We start from the raw sequence: 19,094 nt of genomic DNA, 5'->3' as shown, positions 1-19,094 counted from the left end.
CTATTTAAAGAGCAAACAATTAACAGTTTCATGTAAATCCCGCTGCGTAATCGAGAACGGAATGACGTCTTATCTCAGGGCAGGATGACTGATCGTCGCGGGGGGTTGGAGAGGGTCTCGTCCATGCCACAGCAAATCTCAATGATCTGTATGATTAGAAATACATTTAATGTTGTTTTCACGTGTAAAGGTGGTGCGTTTAGGAACGATTTACGCACGGTTTGGGTGGATGATTGTTATAAAGTAGGGGGTGGCAAACACGTGGCTCTCGAGCCGAATGCGGCTCCCAGGCAAAATAAATGCGGGTCTTTGCTTCTTATCATATTTTGTATATACTGTATATACTGATCCGTATGATTAAAAATACATTTAGTGTTGTTTTCACGTGTAAAGGTGGTGCGTTTAGGAACGATTTACGCACGGTTTGGGTGGATGATTGTTATAAAGTAGGGGGTGGCAAACACGTGGCTCTCGAGCCGAATGCGGCTCCCAGGCAAAATAAATGCGGGTCTTTGCTTCTTATCATATTTTGTATATACTGATCCGTATGATTAAAATACATTTAGTGTTGTTTTCGCGTGTAAAGGTGGTGCGTTTAGGAACGACGTACGCACGGTTTGGGTATTTGGGTGGGTGATTGTAATAAAGTAGGGGGTGGCAAACTTGTGGCTCTCGAGCCGAATGCGGCTCCCAGGCAAAATAAATGCGGGTCTTTGCTTCTTATCATATTTTGTATATATTGTGGCTCTTTGCCTCGTTTCATGTTTCTCTTATTTTTATTATGTCTTAAAATACACTCAAATTCGTAAGGGCCTATTAAAAACAAATAACTTACTATATTTCCTAAATAATTTGGTAGATTGGATTTTTTTATGCTGCTTCTGACGTAAAATGTGGCTCTTTGACTCACAGTTTAAAATGTTGGCTCTTTGTTTGTAATATGCAGTAATCCCTCGAATATTGCGGTTAATGTAGACCAGATAATCGAAAAATCGCAAAGTAGGCTCACCCCTATTATACATTTTTTTCTTCAGTTCTGAGTCCTAGTAGCAAGAGTGGCGAGTTACGAGTTTCAGCGTGGATTTTCACATTTTTATGAACTTAATTTTTTTAAAATAATTAATAGTGGAAAAGTGCTAACTTAAGATGTGATAATAGAGCCACACCTGTTATAAAGGGTTAGAAATAGAGGATGGGTATTGGGTTGGAAATTCTATAGAAGCCTTCATGCAATCAACAATTTCTTAAAGGCAATATACAAATAATAAATACATAGCCGAATATACTAAATTAATCCAAAAATATTATTTGTTTTTAAACCCTGATTTTGCCTATTCACAGGTAAATTTGTAAAAATAGCACCCTTTTAATAAATTGCAGATTTATTTTAACAGGCTCAATCAGCAGATGCAAAACTAATGCTTAAAAGGCAAGAAATGCATGACTGCAAAGTTTGACTTTCAGTATTGTCATTCTCACCAGAAAGTGAGTTTCGGGAATGCACATCTTTTGTTCCAATTAAGGTAGTGCTAATGTGCCAACTCTTGCTTCCCCCAGCAAGACAGTGAAAACAAGTTGGATTAGGAGAAACCCCGTTGGCAAAGTGACGAGCCACTCCGAAAAGAGAAGCTGTTTAGCATGTGAGGACATTCGGGGGGCATTCAACAGCATTTGTGGGTTTTTGTAGAGCTGACGGGCTGCAAAGTGTCCCAGATAGGAAGGACATTCACACCTCAGGCGAGGATAATCTTGTATTCTATCTGTTTGATGAAAGGAAAATAACCAAAAACATTCAGCTATCAATCAACAAAACTATCATTTAAAACATTAGAATATTAGTTGTACAAATGAACACAAACCAGTCTTTTCAGAAATAATGGAAGACAATGAACATCTAATTTTATATTCATTTTTCATGTATGGTTTCATACTACTACTCTGGTCCCATATTTTGTCACTCAAACAGTAGATTTTGACGATAATTTCACAAGTTATTTGTTTTTGTGTGTGTTTTGTTGTGTTTAAGATCATTCAAATATTTCTTACTGGGTACCGATACCTTTATTTACCTTACCTTAAATCTCCTCAAAAAGTAAACATTGCCAATATAGGCAACATATGTGTAGCCATTTATGGAAAAAATGTTTTATTCATACATTTGTCATGCTAAATTTGTTTCATTTTACTCAGTAAATCAGAACTTTGAATGTACAAACCACATTAAAGCCATTTAAAATGTAAACTGACAAAATATTTACTTTGATATAAGGCTTATTTTGACACCAAGATATTGGAAGGGCTAGAGTTCAAAATTACTAAAAGTAATTGGTAAAAATAATCTTATATTCTCTCTACTTTAAATTCTTCACAATAATTTTTTACTTACATTTTGCCTAGGTTTTTTCAAATTATTATTACAAAGTGTCTAAAAATAGCACCAATTTTCATCACTAGTTGAATATTGAGCATAAATGCCAATTCTTGCTTAATGATTCCGATTTTCAATTTTTTTTCTATAAATTTACTCAATTTTAGTATTCTCATCAGATTGGGGGCAGAAATATTTACCTTTCACTTGTATCTATATATATTTTTTAAATTCAAATTCAATAAATAACAGTAGATCTTACCACAACATAAGTTAATTTCACTGTCCCTTTTCCACTGTATTATTATTACTTGACTTCCTAATGCTTCTTCACCTGCTGCAATTTACTTTGGGTCTCCATCTAGTGGTCTCACAGTATCAAGAATTTATTCAGCGTTATAGGCCTAGTAATCAACTCATGCCTAATTTTGCTTAGAAATCCAGAAAATGGTCTTCATTCTCATATGGTGAATTTTATGCACATTTTGTGCGAAATTGAAAACCAAAAAAATACACACTAATCACTTATGTGAATGCATGGTGAAGTGCTCACCGATTTAAATATAAAATGTCAATCTATGTCTTGCTGTGTGCTGAAGTGTCACCTAATGGGTTTGTCTTGGATTAGTGAGCTACGCCTGAGAAGAATGGCAAACCCTACGAAGTGTCTTTTATTGAATAACACTGTTGGCTGATTGCATCTGAGCAAATCCCCTTAAAGCTGTCCAGAGAAACCTGCGTCCTGCTCATCCCGAGATGAGAAATGAATTTAAGGCCTTGGTGGCATTTTTCTTTCCTTAATTTGTTGTAAGTATGGTGACTTTTGATCACCCATTTTAATGTTCAATTTTACTTTAGTGTTGAACTTTTAAATGCAAATTTCTTGTTTTTTCTTTGATTGTATTTCATTTTTTTAAATATTTTTTGTTGTTAATCACTACATGATTTTCCACTGTTTGTATTAACGGCCTTTGACACCAATAGACATTCTAGCCTCACAGTTCTTGGGTGCTGGGTTCAAATCCAGGTCGGTCCACCTGTGTGGAGTTTGCATGTTCTCCCCGGGCCTGCATGGGTTTTCTCCTGGTTCTCTAATTTCCTCCCACATTCCAAAGATATGCATGGGAGGCTGATTGAACACTAAATTGCCCCTAAGTATGAGTGTGTGCGTGAATGCTTGTTTGTCTCCTTGTGCCCTGCGATTGGCTGGCCACCAATACAGGGTGTCCCCTGCCTCTGACCCGAAGTCAGCTAGGATAGGCTCCAGCACCCCCCGCGACCCTAGTGAGGATAAAGCGGTTCAGAAAATGAGATGAGATCTTGAACATTGTTGATGACGCGCAAACAGAATTATGCTCAACTCAAGTAACACACGTTGTATTTTTTTTCCCGCACGTACTGTAGTTAGTGGCGTCTGTAAGAATTTTAAAAATGAGTTGTCAGATGGGGTGACTTAATATTTTGGGGTGGGCAGTGCCAGTGACGCTTTCCTAAATTGGACAGGTGGCCTTACAGTTCTGGGATCGAGGGTTCGATCCCAGGTGGGTCCACACTGTGTGGAGTTTGCATGTTACATGGGATTTCTCTGGGTACTCCGGTTTCCTACCACAGGCCCAAAAGTTGCATGGTCGGCTGGATGAACACTCTAAATTGCCCCTAGGTATTGCCCCCTGCGATTGGCTGGCCACCAATCCAGGGTGTCCCCCGCCTGTTTCCCGAAGTTAGCTGGGATAGGCTCTTGTGAGGATAAACGGTTCAGAAAAAGAAAAAATAATAATTCTAAACGATCCAGTGTCACATATGCAGCTTTGGCGCCCTCTAGCGGAGGCGCTCAACAGGAGGAGAGTTTCCAGGTCCGGTTGTTATGGTGAAGCATTTCCCTGGAGGGGCTGGCCGTGGTAAGAACACCAAGCTGCAGCTGATTCACTTGCACGCAGGAGATCTAAGCATACACACGGCCAACAACACAGGTAAGTTACGAGGTTGATTCCCCCGGCACATCTTTGTAGGCTAATTTTATAAAGTGAATTCATGTATTGAACGACGGTTGTACCGTTTGTGCGACTTCGTCCCCGCTACCTGTGCGAGGACGACTTTGCTGCTGAAACGTGAAGCTAACCTGTGTCTCGCGGATGCTAACGTGGCAAAAAATACTTTTAAATCAAATTTAGCGTTATTCTGACGTTGCCCAAGGGAAAGCATTGTTCTTACATTTGCTGGTTTTGCGTAAATTGAATAAACGCCCAACTTCACCTGACTGATGAGTCACCTGTTGAGGCTAGCTTAGCTATTCGCTTACTTCAGACGCATGTATCCATTTCTCCTCTCTTTATACATTTAATACTGTTTTACAAATGTCAAGCAATCATTACGATTGATCTTCCATCGTGAGAGTACTTTAACTTTTCATTGGAAAACCGTATTGACATACTTAACATCATCAAATTAAAAACTAATTCACTGTGTGTGAATAAAATAGGAGTCAAAATTAAAGACACGTATCACGTGTTTATTTATTAAATATACTTCCATTTTTTTTAAATTAAATAAAGGTCAAGGCAACTGTTGTGATATGAGTGCTGCAGAAAAGACTGGCCAAACATTTTTAAATATTTAAAGAACAACATTCTTTTCTGAGCTTGATCAGAGATACTAATATGTTTATCTGGGTTAATAAAAAGCTTCCTGTAGTTGTGTTTGAATTGGTGTGTCACTCTAAAAAATTGCTTTTTTTGGGTTAAACCTCATAAATGTTTGCATTCTTGTCAAACAGGCTCTGCAAGCTCACAATCATACAGTATGTACACCACCTACTTATTCTTATCTAGATAGATATACATAAAGTCCACATGCTATTCAGTCCAAATTTGCCTATTTTACACATTTGTAAAGATTAGCTTCCAGAGTTCTCATAACAACTAGACGCTGTTTATGGTGACAGGCCTTGAAAGAAAGAGTGTAAAGGTCAGGTTACATTCTGGACCTTGATCTACGCAGATTTGATGATAAAAGCATGTGGATTGAAGTGAATTTCAGTTTTAATGACTCATTTTTATTGAAGGTTTAAGATTAATACTGTTCCAACGGGAGTTTTTTGTACATTGGTCCTTTTCCTGTACAGTGTTTTTTCCCCTAGCTTTGTCTACTCTATTCTTCAATGTGTTACATTGTACATAATTAACACATTGTTTGTGGAATTCCTGCAGAGCAAGATTTTTGAAAAGAATGCAAACCAAGCCTGACAAACTTGAATGAGTAAAAAAAGAAATAATGAGTACATTCAATAAGCCCTTAAAACACAGGTGTCAAAGAGCCGGCCCGGGGGCCAAATCTGGCCCGCCGCCTCATTTTGTGCGGCCCGAGAAAGTAAATCATGAATGCCAACTTTCTGTTTTAGGATTAAATTCAAATGATTATAGATGTACATTATATTTCCGGATTTTCCCCTTTTTAAAAACAATCATTGCAATTTTTTTAATCCATTTGTTTTCTTTTGTGTTTTTAGTTCAAAAAGCATTTTGTAAAATCTAAAAATAAATATACAAATATTTTCTGTTTCTATTTGAAATAAAAAATAAGACATTTTCCATGACTAAGAAAAAAAAAGCTCAAATAAACATAGTTTTAGATCTATAAAAACAGACTTTTAGGGCTTTTGATCCCGTTCTTTTAATCCAATTTAAAAAACATAATAATCTAAATATTAGATCTAAAATGGTCCGGCCCACATGAAATGGCGTTGACATTAATGCGGCCCGCGAACCAACCCGAGTTTGACACACTTGCCTTAAAAGGTGCCTTGCTCTGTTAGCACTAAGATTCTGTAGGCTTCTTTGTGCCGTCCTGACTGTCAATCATAAAACTGGCACTTGTTAGCCTTGTTGCCATTTCTGTTAGCATCTTTTCTGTCAACAGTACAGTCATACCTCTACTTACGAATGCTTCTAAATACAAAATTTTCAGGGTACAAAAGGTTTTTATAAGCAAATGAGTGCCTCGAGATACGAAAAAGATGCAAGTTAGGAAATCCCCCAAAAGGTAAATGCATTTCCTTATCCATTATTTTATTTTGAAAATATTGTTGCGGATGCATTGATTCTCACTTTAGAACTGTGCTTATCTTTATTCTTTTTATGCAAGTCATTTAAGTAGAAGCTGTTTATCAGATTTTTTGGTTTTTGATTTTTTTTTCCCTTGTGCTGTTAATTGATTTACTTGAAACTTGGAGGAAATGGGTACAATAACCCTTTTACATCCTTCTTCCTCTTTCTCACACAATTTTGTTTCTTAATGTAACTATATTTTCAGGAGTAATGATAGCAATTTGCTGCCGAGTCAAACAAAACTGCTGTGATTTTTCTTTATTCCTATTTTTGTGAACAGATTAGCTCACTAAGTGTCCACCAGAAGATAATTCAAGAATGATCTACCCGGAACTCAGCTTTATTTTGTTCAATTGTTGAGCTGGGGTGGTACGCAATGATTGTGCTACTCCATTTCCTAATCCTAATCAAACAATCACCTTCCTTTTCTCGAAAGTTGCCAAGTTTAAGGCCTGAGCCAACCTGGGATTTGAGCAGGGCTATATTCCTAGGAGTTTAACTCCCGCCCTCTTGATGAAAGCTTCAGCAGCGTGTTAGTGTGTTCATAGTGCCCTATTCATTACCCTTGTTGAATGAAAGTGTATGTTCCAGTGCAGTGCCAGACTACTTTTCCTGTTAAAGCCACGGACTGGAAAAAGTCTACAAATGTCAGTTTGACCCAGGAATTTTTGAGCAGGCACTGAATATTTGTGTGTGTGTGGGTTCTACATAGTTGGTACATTATCAGTGTTTTATGACTTCCCATTCTATCATTCCAGTAAAGAAAGTCAGTAGGCCCGGATAATTTTGCCCAACAGTAAAATCCTTTTTTGTGCATATGAAGGCTTTAAGTACCACTGAAATTTTTTCACATTCATTAAGAGGATTTGAATTTTGCAAAAAGGTACTCTAAGAGAAAGATTAAAGACTCACAAAGATCCATTTATTCAAATAGTTAAGAGGTAAAAAACAAAAATAAATGCCTTTGTGTTTGGTACTCCATTTCCTACAAACTACCTTATTTATTCAAGAATAATGCGCAAAGTTTAGTACCAAAAAAACTGAAGCAAAGTTTGGGTGCGCACTACACATGAGGTCTTCGCTTTTATGACCAAATCCTGGTGAAAAACTGCCCCTTGCCGGTGAAAAGTCCCCTCCGCAGCCGTTATAATGGGAGACGTAAAACCTGTATCTGTCCGCCAGATGGCGCCCGAGAGCCAGTTCTACCAGAACCCAAAGAAGGTAATTTTTTATCCCCCTTCTCAGGGGATATAATCTACCTTCTTTTACAAAAGCCAGCCCTCTCCAAATCTCCTTCATCAAGTTTATAGGGAGTCGGGTAAAATAAAAGAATTGTGTTGTTTAATATCTATTGAAATATTGGAGGCATTTGATAAACACTTGAATTGCCAATCTGGCATATTGCTCATTTTAAAGTCTGGAAATTACATTATTTAAAACAGCTGTTGAATGTTTGTGATAGAGCAAATATTTTCCATAAGTCTGATCTATCTAATTTGGCAAAGTAACGTCTTGCATGACAGTCGGGCTTTATTTGAGGAATCACATTTCAGTGCCAAATGATAGGGTATCAAAGTGCATTGCAAGGTCATTAGCAAAGCATCCTTTTTCACATTTTAACTACATTGGAACACAAATACTAATTTTTAAAATGATTATTTTACATGTTTGCAAAAATAGTTGCATATTTCATGCCTTAGTTTTATTTTATGTTTTCAAGACAAAATAATTATTTGTCTAAGAGCAGGGCTTACAGATTTATTTCAAACACATTTATGGATTTGAATGAAACCTAAGGGTGCCTGAACCCTGCCGCTTAAGAGTATTAGTTGAGTTATTGATCTTTTTTTTGTCGAACAACCTTTGTTACGAACTGAATCATAGATTTTAAAAGACTGTTCGTGATGGCCACTGTGCTGATTAGATAGAAAAATATCTAAGTGGCTTGTGCTTCTGTTTTGCTAATGTTGGCCAGACTATGGGATCTATACTCTGCAACATCTCTGAATATAATGAACAAGCCTAAATACTAGACACCTATTGAAGCCAAGCAGTGACCCATCAAACACCAACACTGATAAGTCGTCTAATGTGCCCGCAAATCATCAGGTATGATCAGCCAGTGAGTTTAAACGGTATCAAATAGAAGGCTGACAGAATGCCGTTTGCTGTTTATGGTCGTGTAATTAGTCTCTTATCAGTGAGGTTATTCGGTTTCTTTGCTGACTTTAACTTGGTGGTTTACCGGATCATATTTTAGCTTTAAATAGACAAACAACACAATGTATTAAGGGCTTTTAATTGTTTGGTTTATGAATTAAAAAAAAAATTGAAACATTAGAAGGGATTTCTGTTTTGGTTTTGTCAATAATGTAATTCATAAAAACACATTCTAGTGCTTACATTATGTTATGTATTTCTTATGCCACCAATCAAATTAACATAAAATTTGTGGCTTGAATTACATAACTAATTCATCAGTTAACGTTCCTTTGGGGATTTTTCTTGTTTCTCCAATCCTTTCATCCTTTAAATCTTTGTAATGACAAACACGCAGTTTTTCCACTGACCAACTGCGTAGTTTTCCTCTCAAAATGACTACTCTTCCTGTTTACTACATATATGAACTGTGAAAACTGTGTCATTTACCTGTCAGAAAAGCACCATTTTATAAATGGAAACAACATTCAACCAAGAAGTCTTTGTTCTTACCGTAGGCCGTGAGTCAAGGGGTGGTATGTTAAGCTGTTGGCTCAAACTGAGGAAATCCTTACATTGTGGATACAAAGGGTGCGAGGGTAGCCAGTGGCCACCCTTGAAATAGAATGTCACAAAAGTGTACATGACACAAACATTTGTGTAATACCAATGCCACTGTTTTCATCCAGTGGTGGGCCTGGTGGGTAAGCCATCCTAGCCATCAGTATCTCACTGTCCTTTTCGAGTTGACCTCCCTCTCAGCGCTCACAGGCCTCATTTTAAATAATATATAAGTAGCTGGGAAACAGCCAAGTGTGTGTTTAGGGCAGACAGACGTTGCCATGTATTTCATGCTAATGAGAACTTGCTAAAAAAGTGCCATACTAAAATTTTGTTCTGTTTTAAGTCCAAGACCAGGTTCAGTCCACCTCGTATCTGTTCACACATCCTCAAGTCTTACCTTGTGTATGCCTGACACTTAGAAAATGTATGTTGGCCCGCAAGGTGTGTCAATCATTAATGACGTGTCCCACCATCTCGGGTTTCTTTCGGGAGGGATGCGGGAGAGGAGAAAGCTTGAAGGGACCTCAAGAGTTAAAGATAATAGAACGCTCATACATTGTACTGTAACAAGCCAATTAAGTTTATTGTTTCTGCCTTCCGTTGCAGCCAGAAGACCTTTGATCGGGACCAGCCCAAAAACTATCCAACTGTGATGTCTTTAGCGTAATCAACTGGCACCACCAAAGCAACTGCAGTAGACATGGTGAACGTTTGAATACCAGCTATAGAAACTGACAAAAGTCAGTCACACTGTCAATCAACTGACACCACCGACATGGATTAAAAACTCAAATGGGACAATGTAAATCAACCGTGGATTATTTGTCAACTGTCCCACCAATGACATGGAGAAAAGGACTGACATTTTTTTGGAATCCTCAGCTTGACAGTTTTTGGTTTGGATGCATTTTTGGTTTTCTTCCGCTATGAGCAAAGTTCCAATCTGAAAGATGGGAAATAGACACTGCAGTCATTTTATATGTTGCTACTTTCTGCAAACACGGATGTATCAGCCATCTGATTCAGCTACGTAAGATTAAATCATTGGATGTAGGACGCAGTTTCAGACTCTTAGTTTAGGTTTTTTGTGCTTTTTTTGGAGAAATTCTCGCACCTATGCAATGGTCTAAAAGACCTGCTTTTGCACACATCTTGAACTAAGGAAAGCAGAAAGATTGAGTGACTGTGTTGTGGCAATATGGCGGCCGACCACGGTGAGTTGCTGGCTGAGATGGCCACCATTGGGCGACTGAATGCCACTGAACGCCTCAAACATGCGCAGAGGCGGCGTGCTCAACAGTTAAAGGTGTGGAGCCATGAGGAAAAGGAATCAGCGCGAAGTTCGAAGGCTAAAGCAGATAAGAAGAAACGTACAAGAAAAGTCAACTTCTCCAGTGCCATCACCCTTCTTGATGCAACTTCGCGCAATGACCTGGATGAGGGTCAGTAGGTGCATGCCTTCGATTTCGATCTTTTCTGCAGCCCTTCTAGTTTTTAGATGAAAATGCTTAATCAGTCATAGTCAAGTCTACCCATCTCTATTTGTAATGGTTTTAATCAACAAAAATACAAAAGGGTTTGGGGCTAGTTTTAGTTTTATTTGCATTTAATAAGAGTTGATAAATTTGAAAACAAAAAAGATTGGGCTTAACTTTCAAATAAACAAGTTTTACATAAGATTTTTGAACTTTCTCTCAAAGTACATGCCCATTAGATTAGATTAGATAACTTTATTCATCCCGTATTCAAGAGGGTGAGAATACAGACACAAAAAACATTTAAGTATGGAGTATAAAATATAAAATAAAGTATTAAAAAACAATAAAATGTGAAAACAAAAGGTTAAAAAAGCTGTAAAATGCGAGTGAGGATTTAGGGAGATACTGCCACTGGTTGCCGCTTGAACAGGGTGCCATTTTGGAAAAAAAATATCATTCATTGTCATCATTATCATCAATCATTTCTCTCTAGGTATCTGTTAATAACCTAACATTGGTAAAAAGTAGATATTAAACAACACATTTATGCACAATTGACTAACTTTAATTATCAGGTCACTTTTGTGTTTAGTGTTGTTTGTCAGAAATAGGATCAAAGCTAAGAATAGAGGTAAAGCTTTTAAGTTCATTGTTATCTTGCACATTTACAAGCCTCTTAAGTGTCATAAGAAACTATCCTCTCACATCCCAAATTTTCTTTTCCCGCAGTTTTTCTATTTTAATATCATCAAATTGAAGCATCAAATTAGGTTTTCAAATAATATGAATATTTACTAAAGAAAAACATCTTTTAAAATTTACTTTCAAAATGTGATTGCCAACTAAAACTAATAACGGTTTGAAACACCCTCAGTACCAAGAACTCAATTCAAATGTTTTCTGTATCTCATATACTTGCAGAATGTAATGTAGACTTACAATGTCATAAAGGTCAAATTTATCGCTCTATTCATGTTTATCTTTTAGTGAGGGAGTTGCTTAACAATGGCGTGAGCCCTGACCTGGTCAATGAAGACGGACTGACGGCTCTCCATCAGGTAAACACAATGCACGCAATGTTGCAATGTAAGTTAGTCGGATAGAATGCCTAAAAATAGAATGTCTGGACTTTGCAACTGTTTCAAGCTAAAACAGAGTGAAAAGAACAATGCAATGGAAGTATTGCTAGTGTTCCGAAGCAGTAAAATGATACAACTAACACATAAAAAGAAAACACCCAGATGCAATTACCGCCAACAAAGCAAGTTAAACTTTTCCCACAGTTGCCAGTTTTTAATGTCTTCATTGCCAGTTAGATTGTGTTGCATTGGACACTAAACTCTTTGACCTCAGGTGAAGTTAGCAAGCGTCACTAAATGTGATGGCCATTAAAAACAGTTTTACTAGTCATAGAGTCATGCATAGACTCTTGTTGCGTTCCAAATTAGGTTCAGCCACTTGCAAAGCCTGCATTTGAAGGCTAGTAAGGCATCCTTCGATTTTGAGCTGATTTCACCGACAGTTGATAAACAAGTTGAATCAGATGCGACAATTTTCATGTGCCCTTGAAAATGCTTTACATTTGCGCTTGAGTAGTGTCTAGCAATCTTCATTGTTTTGTCTAAGCCCTGATTTGTCTTTATCATCCAAATACGAGGTCTCCTTCTCAGTGTTACTTTTGAGTCAACATTCTTTTCCTGTAATCCGGAAGACGAGGTCATAAAAATGCACTTTTATCTGATGGACTCCTCTGTGGGGAGAAGAAAAAGCACTATTTGTCATTCTGCTATATCTTTTTGACAATTTTCCTTCTTTGAAATTCAGTGGCATGTCTATTTGCAAAATTAATTCATTCCACAAGTGGTTTCCTAATTTGGATCTTTCATAAGTTAGAGATGCATTTTACATATATAGTTAAATAAAGTTTTCATTTAGGTATCAAAAATATAATTTTTATTAGGCATTATAATGAATAACAAACACATGCAAAAACATTTTCTTTTGCTTTGGAACGGAGAGTGAGGAGGCAAACGTTTGGCAACTGACAAAACATACAAACACGCATGTAAACACACCTTAAATTAAAATTATACATTTAACAAACTTAACTTTATTAGGACCCAAAATGAAAAATAAAGTTGGTTTCAGCACACTCAACCACTCGACGAACACTGGTCGAAGGCACACCAAAAGCAACACGTAGTACAGTGGGACCTCGAGATACGAGCTTAATGCGTTCCGGAACTTACTCGTAACTCAAACGAACGTTTCCCATAGAATTGAACTAAAAACAAATTAATTTGTTCCAACCCTCTGAAAAAACACCAAAAACAGGATATTGGATTGGAAAAATATTTTTATTTGTTCTAATTCGCCATCTATTAGCAAAGTAACAAATAATTAGTGGTTTAATAGTAGTAAAATGCTTTTAATAGTACTAAAATTAGACAGATTTTGCGGAGGGTCACTCGTATGGTGAGGTATTACTGGATTGGGATGCAGCTCACTCCTAGGCAAGGGGAGGCCAGCCATTGATTTGCGTTTCAGGGAATGTTTCCTTTTTGTTGTTGTTTTTTTGCGTTGTACTTTTTGTAACTTGAATTTCTTTTGTATTTTAGAGAAATTCGTAAGTAAAGGTACAAATGTATTGGGATATTTACACCATCATTGTTCTACTTATTTGTTGATTTGCATGGACATACTTCCCATTTGCATCATGTGCTATATACTTACAATGCAAATGTCCACCTTTCCTGTCTGGCCAGTGCTGCATCGATGACTTTGTGGGTGTAGTGCAGTGCCTACTGGACGCAGGGGCCTGCGTCAATGCCTGTGACAGTGAGCTGTGGACACCGCTGCATGCTGCTGCCACTTGTGGACACATTGGGCTGGTGCAGCTCCTTATTCAAGCGTAAGTTTGCCTAACAGCATTTGCTGTGAGACAGCTCTCAAACCGAAGCAGCGCCAATGTATTTCTTGCATACCAATCCTCCTTTTCTTTTTGTGTGTGAATTATTTCTACAGTGGAGCCGACCTGATTGCCGTCAATGCAGATGGAAACATGCCTTATGACCTCTGCGAGGATGAGGGCACTCTCGAACTCCTGGAGATGATCATGGCTGAACAGGGTTAGAGAGATGGATCAAATAACATGTTATAAATGGTTAAAGCTACATTTATTTTCGAGTTCTACTGAAATCCAAAGTATATTTGAGCTGGAAGTCTATTATTACAGGGATAACACAGGTTCAAATCGATGAACGGAGAGGAGCTAAAGAGGGGGCAATGCTTGCTGACATCAAAGCATTAATTCAGAATGGAACGGATTTAAACAGTCAGGATGATAATGGAACAACACTGGTGAGTTTTTCCTCCCAAATCCAAAGTGTAGTTCTTTTGTCAGTACTTTCCATTGTATCATTTTTGGAACATATTTTCCAGCTGCATATTGCATCTGCCAACGGGTACCTGTCTGTGGCGGAGCTGCTGCTGGAGCACAAGGCTCAGGTGGAGTTAAAGGACTGTGATGGCTGGACACCATTGCATGCTGCTTCCTGCTGGGGACAAGTTAGTACTACAGTGGTACCTCGAGATACGAGCTGAATTCGTTCCGGGACTGAGCTCGTATGTCGATTTACTCGTAACTCAAATGAACGTTTCCCATAGAAATGAACTAAAAAGAAATTAGTTTGTTCCAACCCTCTGAAAAAACACCAAAAACAGGATATTGGATTGGAAAAACATTTTTATTTGTTCTAATTCGCCATCTATTAACAAAGTAACAAATAACTAGTGGTTTAACAGTACTCAAATGTGTTTAATAGTACTAAAATTAGATGGATTTCGCGGAGGGGAGAGAGGGACAGAGGGGGGAGTCATTTTGAACGGCAACGCGCTCGTAACATAACATAAACAAGTTTAAATGAACTTGGATTACAATGCAGACACGCTCAAAAATAAATTTAATCTAACCTTACACTTAACTTAATTCTAATTCTGTTTTAAATTTTGATACCTTTTTTCTCCCGGGTTGGCTGTATTTGCACCGCCTCCACCCTGACTTTCAGATGCAACCTATCGAGGGTTGTTTGCTTTTGTATTCCCTTCAAAATATTCCGAAAATGATCCACACAAATGTCCTCACAATAGGATTACGCACGACCACTTGCCAACTTGCCTGGGAAGTAGTACTCCTCTCTTATTAGCGATGGGGAAAAAACCACTGAATAAATGCAACTCTCCGTCCAGTGCTTGTAGAGACATTACACGAGGGAGTTGCGACCAGAGAGACATTACACGAGGGTGTTGCGGGGAGAGAGACAGTACCCATGATATTCTTATGAGTAGCCTCTCGCTTCCGCTGTCTGCTCGTATATCAAAATTTGTCTCGTATCTCAAGGTAAATATTTGCCAGAATTTTTACTCTTATGTCAAACTGCTCGTATGTTGACCTACCACTGTACTGCACTGTTAGAAATGATGCTGCCTTTAGACCAAAGTTAAACCATCGTGCGAAAAATCATGCCACACAAATCGCCAAAAGCAGTTTCTTGTTCAGACCTTACGTCGCCAAAAGATTAATCTTCACGTAACGTAAAAACAAGAAATAAAATGACTTTAATCTCACAATATTATCATTTTCTTTCTCGTGATATATAATTATGACTTTAATAGCATAATATTCCAACATACGACTTTGTCCTCCTATTTTATACTTTTATCTTGTAATATTACAATGTGTGACTTCATTCTCATAATATTCCGACTTTCATAATATTAGTATTATTCTTGTACGCCTATTTTTCTTTCTTTCTTTGGCCTTTTGCTTAGTGGATGTTTAGGCAGGTTTTTGGCAGCAGAAGTCAAGGGTGATTACTCATCAAGATCAACCGGGCCTTTTAACCCTAACACTTTGCGAGGCGACAGTTCATCGTGCGACATCGCGGGGGTCTATTTGGTCAAAAAGGCGACATCACATCGCACTAGACTCGCATCGTCGGTTGCCATAGCGAGTATACTGACTTTTTACAGGAAACTGAGATGAGTATCAAAGACGTTTTCAGAACCATCTTTGGGAGGACATAATTGTGTTTGTGCTTGCACCATAGATCCAGATGGTGGAGCTGTTGGTGGGCCATGAAGCCAGCCTAGATGCAAAGTCTGTCCTAGAAGAGACACCCCTTGGTATGATGATATATTTTTGGTTTCATTTTTTGTTTTTAATGAAGAAATATCTGGGTTTTTTTTAAGATGTGTGCATGGACGAAGAGGTCAGAGCCAAACTAATGGACCTCAAGCACAAGCACGACGCCATCATGAAAAGCCAGGACCGTCAAAAGGGCACCTTGCAAAAACGAGCATCTAGTACCGGCAGCAGAGGGTGGGTGTGGTTTTGTAGTCGTGCAATGAGGTAAAAAAAAGGGAATCAAAAAATTGAGTGCTTCTGTTTCGCTCGTTCACGCAGGAAAGTGGTGCGTCGTGTCAGTGTGAACGAGCGCTCCAGCTTGTACAGGCGAGAGCATCACAAAGAGGCCATGGTGTGGCAAGAGAGGGGCCGTCAGCCCGAACCACAAGATGATGACGAGGACCGTCTCACCGACAATGAGCTTCATCAACACGTGAGCATATCATTTGTATGAAAAATCGAAATTTGGCGGTTGTCCCTGTTTGAGTGTTTTGCACGTCTTCACAAATTTGGGGTTCCTGAGTACAGCATTTGTCGTATGGCAGGGGTTCTAAAACGTTTTACAGCAAGGACCCTTTCAAAATAATACTTGGCTCTCAAAATACCACCACGAGGGCGAACGTTAAATCGTTGGCAGCCTTTGAGGGCAGTAGACGTCCAATTCATTTTGACTGAAAGGGGCTGGCAGCAATCAAATTACTTGAAAAAATTAATCGATTGGATGTCAAGCTCTGTCAATGGTATTGAAACTTAATGTGAGCCTTCACTGTCAATCCTCCCAGTAAAATGAATTAGAAGTCTACTATTGCCATCTCTCTTGGGCAACGAGTTTAAATATACCTTAGTGCCGTAAACGTAAATGCTCAGAAAAAAAGTTGGATGTTTGTAAGCCACTATTTGAGTATGTGAACAATACACTTGAAAAAATGGTAATTTGAGGATTTAAATGGCATTACACAAACACGCACATAAGACCATATGTGTAGTGGGTGCAGGTTTTCATTCCAAACGATGAAGAGGATGAATTTTAACCAATTGGGTGTTGTAAAAGTCAGAAGGAACTTCATTGGGTAACCATACTTGATGGAAGAGCTGCAACAACAAAAAAACAGCACACACTGCAGCCCTTTCTGGAATAGTTTGGACTCTCTTGCATTACACCAAAAGCAGCGTTGTGATGTCTCTACTTATTTCACACTGTTCAGACTGGAGTCGGGACCTCGTCACAAGCCAATGAACCAAATGCAACCATCACTAATACCGTCTCAAGCCTAGGCAATGGAGGAACTGACGTTTCTCTGGCCTCCTCTGTCCCTGGAGAGAACTGGAGCGAGGGAGGTCGGATGGAACGCAGCGCCATCTACCATCTCAACCCAGTATCAGGGCCCACGGAGAAAGAACGCTCGGACAATATGAGTCGGGAAAAATGTCATCACACTTTGGCCGACCTGAAACGGCAGCGGGCTGCAGCAAAGCTCAATAAGTACCCTGCACCTCCGCCACCTTTGACTCCACCCATCGAAGAGGAGACCCCTTCCGTTCCCTCTGAGATAACTACCAGTCCACTGGCGCAGCAGACTCCCCCATCGGGGGTTTCAGAGCAAGCTGCATTGCCTAGCCAGGTGTTCTTCACCCCAGCTAGTGGAGATCCTCCACTATTGAAACTACGAGCTCCCGAGGAGGACCAGTCTACCAAGGAGCCTTGCTGCGGACTGATGTAGGTAGATTTAATACTGCCGGTAAAGACATTATGGAACATTCTTCATAGTATAACCAGCGTTATCCTCAAAAACTTTCCTCCCATTCAAGGTCCAATTTTTTCAATCTCTTCACTCATTTTGATTTTCACAACAGCCTTGGGTTGATGTCAACATGAAGCTGAATGACGAAGTAATTTGTGAATTATTTTTATTGGAAAGGTGAGCTTTAAATTGCGCACATGACGGTACGTGCTCAGTTCTCAAGTTTTCACGTTGCTAATGTCACTGAGCGTTTTATGCTTGGAAGCTGACTCAATCGTGATAGTTTTGTTGTACTGTACAGAATCACAATTCATACAACACTGTAAATAAAGACTGTTACCTGCATGATTTATTTTTAAATGTTTGAATCAGTCTGTATTTAATGCTGAAATTTGTAAATGGTCTTTGCTAAAATCTGAGTTAATTTACAATTACAGACATACTTAATTTACTCAGCCATTTGTATATTCATTGATAGTTTCACAATAACATATGTAATTCTATAAACATTTATAAAACATAACATTAGCTGGGAAAGGCAAACAATCATACAGCTCCAAATGAAATAAAACGTGCCTATCCTTGGTTAGCCGTTTGTGGTCTTTGAGATGTCCGAAGAAAACATGCTGCTTTTATTTTGCCACGTGGCAATAACGACGACTACGAGCAACATCTTGTGTTTTCAATGTTGCCAACTTAATCACAAGACTCGCTAAAGAATACAGTTACTGTATTCACTCCTGTGACTTTTTTCAAATGAGCAACCGTGTCAATCAAACAAGTGCTCTATCTGTTTGCAACTTTTCAAGTTCACACTGTTGAGGTCATACAGATTTTGACCTAGTAATTAGTTTCAGGCTGCCCGGTGGACAGGTGGTTACTGAGTCGTTCTCACAGTTCTGAGATCGAGGATTCAATCCCAGGTCAGTCTGAATCTTCTCCCCAGACTTGCGTGGGTTTTCTCCAGGTACTCTGATTTCCCCCCACACTAAATTTTCCCCCCTTAGACACAAAATTACCCCCAGGTACGTATGAGTGTGAACGTGAATGGTTGTTTGTCTCCTTGTGCCCTCTAATTGGCTGGCCGCTGATTCAGGGTGTCCCCTGCCTCTGGCGCGAAGTCAGCTGGGATATGCTCCAGCACCCCTTGTGACCCTTGTAAGGATAAGTGGTATGAAAAATGAATGAATTATTAACGAAAAGTCTCTACAAAGAATGCCTTGTATGAATCACCCCTCAAAAATTACTGAGCTCTCCAATGTACCAAGATTAAAATTGGATGAACTGGTCGTCTAAACAATTGAGCTTACAAATATGAAAATTATAATGACTTGAAATCATTGCATGTTAATGTTTGAAATAAAACCAGATAAAATTCCAAATTCCTTGTGCTTTAAAGTTAAATATAACTAAATTGTACTTGAATTTGAATGGACAGTAGTATCTTTCAAATAT

The 19,094-nt window shown here is 38.6% G+C and overlaps 1 protein-coding gene across 1 annotated transcript; it reads left to right on the top strand.

Annotated features, from left to right (window-relative positions):
* Positions 1-4,189: 4,189 nt before the first annotated feature.
* ppp1r16a (protein phosphatase 1, regulatory subunit 16A) lies at positions 4,190-18,228 on the top strand. The gene is made up of 11 exons (XM_077624815.1): positions 4,190-4,338; positions 9,841-10,676; positions 11,700-11,770; positions 13,478-13,623; positions 13,737-13,840; positions 13,948-14,072; positions 14,154-14,279; positions 15,821-15,896; positions 15,963-16,092; positions 16,177-16,330; positions 17,103-18,228. Exons 2-11 carry the CDS (start codon positions 10,433-10,435, stop codon positions 17,616-17,618), a joined length of 1,692 nt encoding a protein of 563 aa, XP_077480941.1. The 5' UTR covers positions 4,190-4,338; positions 9,841-10,432; the 3' UTR covers positions 17,619-18,228.
* The last annotated feature ends 866 nt before the right edge of the window (positions 18,229-19,094 follow it).

The sequence above is a fragment of the Stigmatopora argus genome, chromosome 17 (assembly GCF_051989625.1).
Source record: "Stigmatopora argus isolate UIUO_Sarg chromosome 17, RoL_Sarg_1.0, whole genome shotgun sequence".
Classification (NCBI taxonomy): Eukaryota; Metazoa; Chordata; class Actinopteri; order Syngnathiformes; family Syngnathidae; genus Stigmatopora; species Stigmatopora argus.
The sequence above is the reverse complement of the archived record's forward strand: the minus strand, read 5'-3'. Positions and strand labels throughout refer to the sequence as shown.

Bases quoted from the DNA above. Each gene is read 5' to 3' on its own strand.
- ppp1r16a (XM_077624815.1), top strand. From the start codon at position 10,433: ATGGCGGCCGACCACGGTGAGTTGCTGGCTGAGATGGCCACCATTGGG. The intron at 10,677-11,699 runs GTCAGTAGGTGC...TTTATCTTTTAG, and splicing joins GCGCAATGACCTGGATGAGG to TGAGGGAGTTGCTTAACAAT. The intron at 15,897-15,962 runs GTATGATGATAT...GTTTTTTTTAAG, and splicing joins CCTAGAAGAGACACCCCTTG to ATGTGTGCATGGACGAAGAG.